The following is a 10,791-nucleotide window of genomic DNA, read 5'->3' as shown; positions in this document are numbered from 1 at the left end:
CTTGTCATATCAGATATAACCTCATAAGACTCAGGTTACCGAGCTTGTCATATCAGATATAACCTCATAAGACTCAGGTTACCAAGCTTGTCATATCAGATATAACCTCATAAGACTCAGGTTACCAAGCTTGTCATATCAGATATAACCTCATAAGACTCAGGTTACCGAGCTTGTCATATCAGATATAACCTCATAAGACTCAGGTTACCAAGCTTGTCATATCAGATATAACCTCATAAGACTCAGGTTACCAAGCTTGTCATATCAGATATAACCTCATAAGACTCAGGTTACCAAGCTTGTCATATCAGATATAACCTCATAAGACTCAGGTTACCAAGCTTGTCATATCAGATATAACCTCATAAGACTCAGGTTACCAAGCTTGTCATATCAGATATAACCTCATAAGACTCAGGTTACCAAGCTTGTCATATCAGATATAACCTCATAAGCAGACTTTGCACAAGCTAGCTAGCTGAGAAGTCCACCAGGAGAGACATCCTGGATCAGCTGCCAGTAGAACGTAACCCAGTGGGTTGGTAGGTAGAGACCAGACTAACGGACCAGGGGGAACCCGCTGTATGGACCCGGTACACAACAACGTGGGTTGGTAGGTAGAGACCAGACTAACGGACCACGTAGAACCCGCTGTATGGACCCGGTACACAACAACGTGGGTTGGTAGGTAGAGACCAGACTAACGGACCACGTAGAACCCGCTGTATGGACCCGGTACACAACAACGTGGGTTGGTAGGTAGAGACCAGACTAACGGACCAGGGGGAACCCGCTGTATGGACCCGGTACACAACAGCGTGGGTTGGTAGGTAGAGACCAGACTAACGGACCACGTAGAACACGCTGTATGGACCAGACTAACGGACCACGTAGAACACGCTGTATGGACCAGACTAACGGACCACGTAGAACACGCTGTATGGACCAGACTAACGGACCACGTAGAACCTGCTGTATGGACCAGACTAACGGACCACGTAGAACACGCTGTATGGACCAGACTAACGGACCATATAGAACCCGCTGATAGTCAAATAGGACAGACCAAACTCTGCCTGGTCCGGGCCCTGCTGACCGGTCAGACCAAACTCTGCCTGGTCCGGGCCCTGCTGACCGGTCAGACCAAACTCTGCCTGGTCCGGGCCCTGCTGACACAACGGAAGAACCGTTCAGACCAAACTCTGCCTGGTCCGGGCCCTGCTGACCGTTCAGACCAAACTCTGCCTGGTCCGGGCCCTGCTGACCGGTCAGACCAAACTCTGCCTGGTCCGGGCCCTGCTGACACAACGGAAGAACCGTGTCTGGTCAGGAACACATGTCAAAGCACCATCAGCATTATGAAGAACAAAGTATGTTGTTGGTTAGAGAACAGTTCTACTGTTGACCCCTGACCTCTATGTTTCTGTTGCACTGTGTGCTCTATGAGAGGATCCCCCCAAAAAAGGTGAAACCCAGCCTTTGAATTACTTCCTGTCAAATACGTACACCAATCATATCAATGAAACAATCTGACCTTTTAAAATGAAATAAAACGAATGAATGGAAGGAAAGTAAGAAGGTCAAGATGATGTTGTTGTTTTGTACTGAGCCTTTTGCACATGATGTCTGTTGCTGCTGCATAGGGAGGGGTTTCAGACAGTACATTCATCAGGTGCTGCCAACTGGAGCACCAACAGCCTGAGAGAAGATGTTACCACCAAGATGTTTAAACAGGAACCAGAATATACACCGGGGCGGTTTGATCTAGTGCTCTGACCTTTCCACCAGGGTTCAGTTCAACACCGTTTCAGTTCAGAAAGTAAAACTAAATTCTAAATGTTAAATCATTAAAAAAAAAAAAAGCTTGAAGAGAATTGAAATTTGGAATTTCAGTGTACTTCCTGAATTGACAGGAATCAAAAATGGAATTGATCCCAATCTTGGTTTTGACCTGTAGAAATAAATACCCCCTGTTATGCACAAACAGACCATGAGAATGTATCTTACAGAGAGAGAGAGAGAGAGAGAGAGAGGGCACCGTGTCCCAGGTACTGGTGCAAAAAAGACAGAGGGAGGGGTATCCCAGTGGTATCACTGGGAGAAGAGCCAAACCACCACTAGCCCCAGGGCCACGGCAGCTCAGACAGAGGGAGGGAAATCACTGGGAGAAGAGCCAAACCACCACTAGCCCCAGGGCCACGGCAGCTCCAGCCCCCATGTTGAGCAGGACAGGCCTCCAGTACAGCCAGCGTTCTCTCTGCCTCTCTGTGTTCGTCAGTCTCTGTTTCATCAGGTGAAGCTTCTGGGCCGTGCAGGCGATACGCTCCTCCCTGTGTCTCTTCCTCAGACTGGAATAAGATAATAAGATGAGGGTTTCATTACATGGTTAGAGAAGTCTGGAAGGGTCCTAATGGAATGCATTCTAAACATGTGAGTCTGGAAGGGTCCTAATTGAATGCATTCTAAACATGTGAGTCTGGAAGGGTCCTAATTGATTGCCATCTAAACATGTGATTCTGGAAGGGTCCTAATTGAATGCCATCTAAACATGTGAGTCTGGAAGGGTCCTAATTGAATGCATTCTAAACATGTGAGTCTGGAAGGGTCCTAATTGAATGCATTCTAAACATGTGAGTCTGGAAGGGTCCTAATTGAATGCATTCTAAACATGTGAGTCTGGAAGGGTCCTAATTGAATGCATTCTAAACATGTGAGTCTGGAAGGGTCCTAATTGAATGCCATCTAAACATGTGAGTCTGGAAGGGTCCTAATTGAATGCATTCTAAACATGTGAGTCTGGAAGGGTCCTAATTGAATGCATTCTAAACATGTGAGTCTGGAAGGGTCCTAATTGAATGCATTCTAAACATGTGAGTCTGGAAGGGTCCTAATTGAATGCATTCTAAACATGTGAGTCTGGAAGGGTCCTAATTGAATGCATTCTAAACATGTGAGTCTGGAAGGGTCCTAATTGAATGCCATCTAAACATGTGAGTCTGGAAGGGTCCTAATTGAATGCATTCTAAACATGTGAGTCTGGAAGGGTCCTAATTGAATGCATTCTAAACATGTGAGTCTGGAAGGGTCCTAATTGAATGCATTCTAAACATGTGAGTCTGGAAGGGTCCTAATTGAATGCATTCTAAACATGTGAGTCTGGAAGGGTCCTAATTGAATGCATTCTAAACATGTGAGTCTGGAAGGGTCCTAATTGAATGCATTCTAAACAGTCTGCCCAGCACTGAAGGCCCACAGCCAGCTTCAGTGGGAGGAGTTAAGCAGACAATAGAAAGAAGCAGTAGAGGGGAATACACCTCGAGGTGTACTGACCTTGGCACCTCCGCCAGGTCCTTCTCTGAGCTGTCTGGATCTGTCCCGTCTCCTGATGTCCGGTCCTCTCTGGAGAACGCCACAGGCGCAGGCTCCACACAGGGCAGTGGCTGGCCGTTGGGCTTTTCTGAGGGCCGACTGGGGGACGGGGGGGCAGGGGTGTCTAATGGTCGTGGTGGGGGTAGAGGGGGGGCGGGGGTGTCTAAAGGCCGTGGTGGGGGTAGAGGGGGGGCGGGGGTGTCTAAAGGTCGTGGTGGGGGTAGAGGGGGGGCGGGGGTGTCTAAAGGTCGTGGTGGGGGTAGAGGGGGGGCGGGGGTGTCAGAGAGCCACCTGGGAGGGGGGGCAGGCGGTGAATCACATACTGTCGCTCTGTCCTCTCTGGACAGCTCTCTCTTCTGGCTCTGTACAGACAGACAGGACAGTAGTTAATGACCAACAGCTCCCCAGACAGACAGGACAGACAGACAGGACAGTAGTTAATGATCAACAGCCACTCATACAGACAGACAGGACAGTCGTTAATGACCAACAGCTCCCCAGACAGACAGACAGACAGGACAGTCGTTAATGACCAACAGCTCTCCAGACAGACAGACAGACAGGACAGTCGTTAATGACCAACAGCTCCCCAGACAGACAGGACAGTAGTTAATGACCAACAGCCACTCATACAGACAGACAGGACAGTAGTTAATGAAGACACAGTTCTACTCATGTCTAGTTTCACATTGACAGTCCTCTACTCTCCCATACGGCAATATTTTTAATTTTACCTTTATTTAACTAGGCAAGTCAGTTAAGAACAAATTCTTATTTTCAATGACGGCCTAGGAACAGTGGGTTAACTGCCTTGTTCAGGGGAACAGTGGGTTAACTGCCTGTTCAGGGGCAAAACAGCAGATTTTTACGTTGTCAGCTCTGGGATTCAATCTTGCAACCTTTCGGTTACTAGTCCAACGCTCTAACTACTAGGCTACCTGCCGCCCCAGAATGACCCTACAGTGTCACAACCCCCCAAATCGTTTCACGGTGACACAGGACTCATCCCTTACACTAGTTACAGTGTGTACCTGTGCAGAGCAGTCTCCCATGATGCTCTTGGCTCCCTCCAGCTAACTAGGTGTGTGGTTAGGGTTAGCGGTGTTACCTATACAGAGCAGTCTCCCATGATGCTCTTGGCTCCCTCCAGCTAACTAGGTGTGTGGTTAGGGTTAGCGGTGTTTACCTGTGCAGAGCAGTCTCCCATGATGCTCTTGGCTCCCTCCAGGACAGCCCTGTAGGAGAAGCGTAGCTGGTCAGGAGTCTGGATCAGACCCATCCGGTACTCCCTCATGTCCAGCAGAACTCTCAGAATGTCCACTGACGACGAGTCCTTCCTCTTGTCCATCTGGACGGGAGAGAGAGAATGACTTCACCCACAACACCAGGGACAAGACCGGCTGGTCTACATAATGCTGAACAGTACATTTAGTCTGGAGACACAGCCCATCTGTAAATATCCCACCCAACTACCTCATCCCCATATTGTTATTTATTTTTGCTCCTTTTGCACCCCAGTATCTCTACTGGCACATCATCATCTGCACATCTATCACTCCAGTATTGATGCTAAATTGTAATTATTTTCACCTCTATGGCCTGTTTATTGCCTTACCTCCCTACTCTTCTACATTTGCACACACTGTACATAGATCTTTCTATTGTGTTATTGACTGTACGTTTGTTTATGTGTAACTGTGTTGTTTGTGTCGCACTGCTTTGCTTTATCTTGGCCAGGTCGCAGTTGTAAATGAGAACTTGTTCTCAACTGGCCTACCTGGTTAAATAAAGGGTTAGGGTTATATATATATATATATAAATACCTGGTTAAATAAAGGGTTATATATATATATATATATAAATACCTGGTTAAATAAAGGGTTAGGGTTATATATATATAAATACCTGGTTAAATAAAGGGTTAGGGTTATATATATATATATAAATACCTGGTTAAATAAAGGGTTAGGGTTATATATATATATATAGATACCTGGTTAAATAAAGGGTTAGGGTTATATATATATATATATAAATACCTGGTTAAATAAAGGGTTAGGGTTATATATATAAATACCTGGTTAAATAAAGGGTTAGGGTTATATATATATATATATATAAATACCTGGTTAAATAAAGGGTTATATATATATATATATATATAGATACCTGGTTAAATAAAGGGTTAGGGTTATATATATAAATACCTGGTTAAATAAAGGTGAAATAAAAACAAAAATACAGTTTGACCAGGAGCTGATGTGAAACGTAGTAGAGCCTTGTCCGAGACAGAATCTCCTGTATCTGTAGCTGTAACAGGCTCTATGTCCAAGGACAACCCCTGAACAGGAAGCTAGTCTACTTTCATACCAACCTCGGTGATTCAATTACAATGTAAAAACAGGAAGTATTGATGTTACCAGGATGAGACACGTGTCGACCAACGAGAAGGTCCCCGAGCGTCCAATCCCAGCGCTGCAGTGGACCACGGAGGGCCCGTGCTCCGGCCCCAATGAGCCAGACTCCCGCACCTTGACCAGGAAGTTGAGGAAAGAGGCCGGGGATTCTGGGACGCCAAAGTCAGGCCAGGTGGTGTAGTGAAAGTGGTATATCTCTGTGGTTCCTCCTGTCTGGATAGAAGACATGTCGTTTTATTACGATGACTGTTGCTAACAGCAACGTCCTCATGACACAGAGTCCGCGGAGACGAAGAGCTCACCTCTGTGTTCCTCAGCTCCAACACTCGTATGATGTAGTTGGACTTGTCCTCTTCCTTCACTAGCGTCACGACAAACCCTGTGTCCGTGTAGGACAGCTGCCGTTCCTCAGCTGTAGGCCAGTACTGAGCACACTTCTCCTGTTGGGGGGGGGGCAATACATCAGTCAGTCTGTTCCCCTTCTCTATGATTCTGTTCAGCATTATAACATGTATGTAGGCTACTTACAGACCCCTTCTCTATGATTCTGTTCAGCATGATAACAGCTTTGGAGTTCTGCTCCCAGACCATCAACCAGAAGTGACCGCAGGTGTTCTTCAAGGGGCCCTTCGGGAGAAAACACAACACACTGCTTCATCACCAACTGAAACACAGACCAACAATTAAAATGTAGATAATTGGCTTCGTCCAATTTGACTAAACTTCTTGTATGTACTGACCTGAGACAGAATATAGGTTCTTTGGGCTTTGTCCAATTTGACTAAACTACTTGTATGTACTGACCTGAGACAGCATATAGGTTCTTTGGGCTTTGTCCAATTTGACTAAACTACTTGTATGTACTGACCTGAGACAGCATATAGGTTCTTTGGGCTTTGTCCAATATGACTAAACTACTTGTATGTACTGACCTGAGACAGAATATAGGTTCTTTGGGCTTCCTCCACCATGACTAGACTACTTGTATGTACTGACCTGAGACAGAATATAGGTTCTTTGGGCTTCGTCCAATATGACTAAACTTCTTGTATGTACTGACCTGAGACAGAATATAGGTTCTTTGGGCTTCGTCCAATATGACTAAACTTCTTGTATATACTGACCTGAGACAGAATATAGGTTCTTTGGGCTTCGTCCAATATGACTAAACTTCTTGTATGTACTGACCGGAGACAGAATATAGGTTCTTTGGGCTTCGTCCAATATGACTAAACTTCTTGTATGTACTGACCTGAGACAGAATATAGGTTCTTTGGGCTTCGTCCAATATGACTAGACTACTTGTATGTACTGACCTGAGACAGAATATAGGTTCTTTGGGCTTCGTCCAATATGACTAAACTACTTGTATGTACTGACCTGAGACAGAATATAGGTTCTTTGGGCTTCCTCCACCATGACTAAACTACTTGTATGTACTGACCTGAGACAGAATATAGGTTCTTTGGGCTTCCTCCACCATGACTAGACTACTTGTATGTACTGACCTGAGACAGAATATAGGTTCTTTGGGCTTCCTCCACCATGACTAGACTACTTGTATGTACTGACCTGAGACAGAATATAGGTTCTTTGGGCTTCCTCCACCATGACTAGACTACTTGTATGTACTGACCTGAGACAGAATATAGGTTCTTTGGGCTTCGTCCAATATGACTAGACTACTTGTATGTACTGACCTGAGACAGAATATAGGTTCTTTGGGCTTCCTCCACCATGACTAGACTACTTGTATGTACTGACCTGAGACAGAATATAGGTTCTTTGGGCTTCGTCCAATATGACTAAACTACTTGTATGTACTGACCTGAGACAGAATATAGGTTCTTTGGGCTTCCTCCAATATGACTAGACTACTTGTATGTACTGACCTGAGACAGAATATAGGTTCTTTGGGCTTCGTCCAATATGACTAAACTTCTTGTATGTACTGACCTGAGACAGAATATAGGTTCTTTGGGCTTCGTCCAATATGACTAGACTACTTGTATGTACTGACCTGAGACAGAATATAGGTTCTTTGGGCTTCGTCCAATATGACTAAACTACTTGTATGTACTGACCTGAGACAGAATATAGGTTCTTTGGGCTTCCTCCACCATGACTAGACTTGCATTGATGTAGTCATTTTCAGAGTTTTGAAGTTTAACGCGACTGTGATCATCTGAAACCAGATATATTTAAATGTGTAAATTAAAACTATTTGCGACTCGTCAAGGTGTAAACATTCATCACAGTTATGACTCAATGAAGCGTACTTCATGAATGATAGTTGCACAGACGAAGATACTTACAGGGGCTGACATCTCTATATCGGTTTCGATTCTGATTCTCTGGAAGTTTTGCCACCTTATATGAATAGTCGCTGGCTTGGTTTCGGATTTCCTGAGAAAGAATGAGAACAAATACCAGCCAGCGACTGTGAATACGATTTTCATTGAAATGTGTACAGGTCTGATCTACAGCAACTACCAGCAGACATCTGCAGTAAGAGCACGAACGAACTTCTGAGAAGGGCTTACTACTGGCTACTGGGTATACACTACCTAACTAATTACCTGTAATTGGCCTCAACACTGGATTTTACTACATTGTAATGGAATGTAGGCAGAAGGATTGTTTCCTCATAATGAAAACAGCCACAAACATTGTAATCAACTCTTCACATATACATTTCACATGTTTGAAGATTAACATCAGAATTTTAATTTTTTTATTTAACCTTTTTTTAACTAGGCAAGTCAGTTAAGAACAAATTCTTATTTTCAATGACGGCCTAGGAACAGTGGGTTAACTGGTCTAGGAACAGTGGGTTAACTGGTCTAGGAACAGTGGGTTAACTGGTCTAGGAACAGTGGGTTAACTGGTCTAGGAACAGTGGGTTAACTGGTCTAGGAACAGTGGGTTAACTGGTCTAGGAACAGTGGATTAACTGGTCTAGGAACAGTGGGTTAACTGGTCTAGGAACAGTGGGTTAACTGGTCTAGGAACAGTGGGTTAACTGCCTATTCAGGGGCAGAACGACAGATTTTGAACTTGCAACCTTCCGGTTACTAGCCCAATGCTCTAACCACTAGGCTACCCTGCCGCCCCAGAAATCAGCGATTCAGAAAGGTTTTTGGCTACATTCTTACAATTATTTGAATAATTCAACATCTTTATATATCTGGTTCGTCTGGCTCATGTGGTTGTTAATTCTACATCACTATGAACATTTTTGGGCATTCACATTGCCCAATAAGACCCCATAGAGTTGTTGGGCGGCCATATTGGGAAAAGGCTAATGTGGGGTTAATGTGTGAATTCTGTGATGGCCCTGTAAATACAAATCCCTTTAAAACCCTGTTCTAGCTGTGTGTGTGTGTAACTTGGTGATTCTATAACCAAAGTCACATTTCAAAAACATAGCTGCCCCATTACAATGGCACCTTTATGGGCGATTTTTAAACAACAGTTTGGTGTTGGTGCTTTCAAAGTTGGTTACATATATATATATATATATATATACACATATATATATATATATATATATATATATATATATATATATATATATAATTGGAAAGGTATTTTCATGACCTTTCAGAACCACTTGTAAAATAGGGTTTCCTTTTTTTAAAGCCATTTATACAAGTCATTCTGATATGAACACTAGAGGTCTGTTGACATGAACATTCTGAAAATGTGTCTTTCCAATAAGCTTTCCAATTATATATGATTAAAGGGTATAAGAGAGCAATACCTTGTTGTATACTGACATTATTGGTCATAGTAAAATAAAACAAACTGTAATAACACACAGAAGGCTACTGTTGCTGCACAACTATCACACATTTTTCAACTCTAGGGATATAAAACTCAAACATGAACTACAACACGCTCATAATAACTACAACTAGAAAACAGGACTGTGTGTTCCTTGTGGCCGAGTAGGTAGTTATATAGGCTGTTATTAACTCGAGCTCCAGACATCCACTTCGCTGTAAATCTGCCCAGTTTCCTAGACATGGCAACACATGCGCACATATTATTTCAGGAAGTGTTTGCGACTTCTCAGAAACAGGCGAGCCAGCTAATGTTGATGCACGTTTTCCGGAAGTCTGACTCTTCTCCTGTGAAGCTTAGTTTATCTTTCAGGATGAACACCAGTTTAACTAGTATTATTCATTCAATATACCGTTAAAATTACATAGTTTGGTGCTAGCTAGTATGATGGATAATGTGCATAATTGCTAGCTAGTAACCGGGCAGATAGCTAGCCAATTTAGTTAGCAACATAACTAACGTTAGCTAGGTTAGCAACCGAAAATAACACATTGAATGCCCAACTTACATTATAAAGGTTTTGCCACTGCCCAGACGAATCTATTTCCTCAAACTGTTGATCCATTTTGGTATTGATATTTCTGTCTTGTGAATATAGTCTGAATGTTATCGTTGTCAACGGTGTGTTAGCTGGCTAGCCCCAACTGACAGCCATCTACCGCGGATAGTCAGCCGACTGTGTGGGGGATCTACGTCATCTCCACCAGACCTCTTTGCATGACGGATGGTTCACCTCGTCAGGGGTCTGGGGGTTGCCCAAACTCTGGTCCTGGGTGCACGTTTTGGTTTTTGCTCTTTAACGCAACACAGCTGATTCAAATAATCTAAGCTTAATTATGGGTTGGTTATTTTAATCAGCCCAAAACGGACACACAGGACAGAGTTTGGGAAACCCTCAGAACCCTGAAGAGGAGAACTATCCGTCATGTTGGCGTCGGTTCTGTGACACCATTGGAAGGGTGGCACCTGTGGGAGGAGTGTGGGAGATTATTAAAAGGATGAGTGGGGTCAGAAGGGAGTGGGATTATACAGTGTTGACGAGTGGGAAGGATGTGGCAGTAACAGCTGAGGAGAAAGCAGAGATGATGGCCAAAGTGTTCGTCTCAGTGCATAGCTCTGTACATTTGTCAGAGGAGGCGGAGCATCGTGGAGTGCT

The 10,791-nt window shown here is 44.0% G+C and overlaps 1 protein-coding gene across 2 annotated transcripts in view; it reads right to left on the bottom strand.

Annotated features, from left to right (window-relative positions):
• The window catches only part of LOC110514311 (tyrosine-protein phosphatase non-receptor type 2), a 13,069-nt gene extending 2,700 nt beyond the window's left edge, over positions 1-10,369 (bottom strand). The window contains exons 1-9 of one of the 2 annotated variants that reach the window (XM_090228607.1): positions 10,144-10,369; positions 8,105-8,195; positions 7,874-7,974; positions 6,318-6,416; positions 6,092-6,229; positions 5,793-6,002; positions 4,559-4,720; positions 3,334-3,734; positions 1-2,351 (exon numbers count right to left, since the gene is read on the bottom strand). The exon at positions 1-2,351 is cut by the window's left edge and continues 2,700 nt beyond it. In XM_090228607.1, coding sequence (XP_090084733.1) covers positions 2,162-2,351; positions 3,334-3,734; positions 4,559-4,720; positions 5,793-6,002; positions 6,092-6,229; positions 6,318-6,416; positions 7,874-7,974; positions 8,105-8,195; positions 10,144-10,200 — 1,449 coding nt within the window. In that variant the 5' untranslated portion in view covers positions 10,201-10,369 and the 3' untranslated portion in view covers positions 1-2,161. Of the gene's footprint in view, positions 2,352-3,333; positions 3,735-4,558; positions 4,721-5,792; positions 6,003-6,091; positions 6,230-6,317; positions 6,417-6,721; positions 6,886-7,873; positions 7,975-8,104; positions 8,196-10,143 lie in introns of those variants that run through there. The other variant, XM_090228608.1, reaches the window with a different exon arrangement.
• Between the last annotated feature and the right edge of the window lie 422 nt (positions 10,370-10,791).

Source organism: Oncorhynchus mykiss, unplaced genomic scaffold (genome assembly GCF_057628025.1).
Source record: "Oncorhynchus mykiss isolate SJ-2025 unplaced genomic scaffold, ASM5762802v1 scaffold93, whole genome shotgun sequence".
Taxonomy (NCBI): Eukaryota; Metazoa; Chordata; class Actinopteri; order Salmoniformes; family Salmonidae; genus Oncorhynchus; species Oncorhynchus mykiss.
The sequence above is the reverse complement of the archived record's forward strand: the minus strand, read 5'-3'. Positions and strand labels throughout refer to the sequence as shown.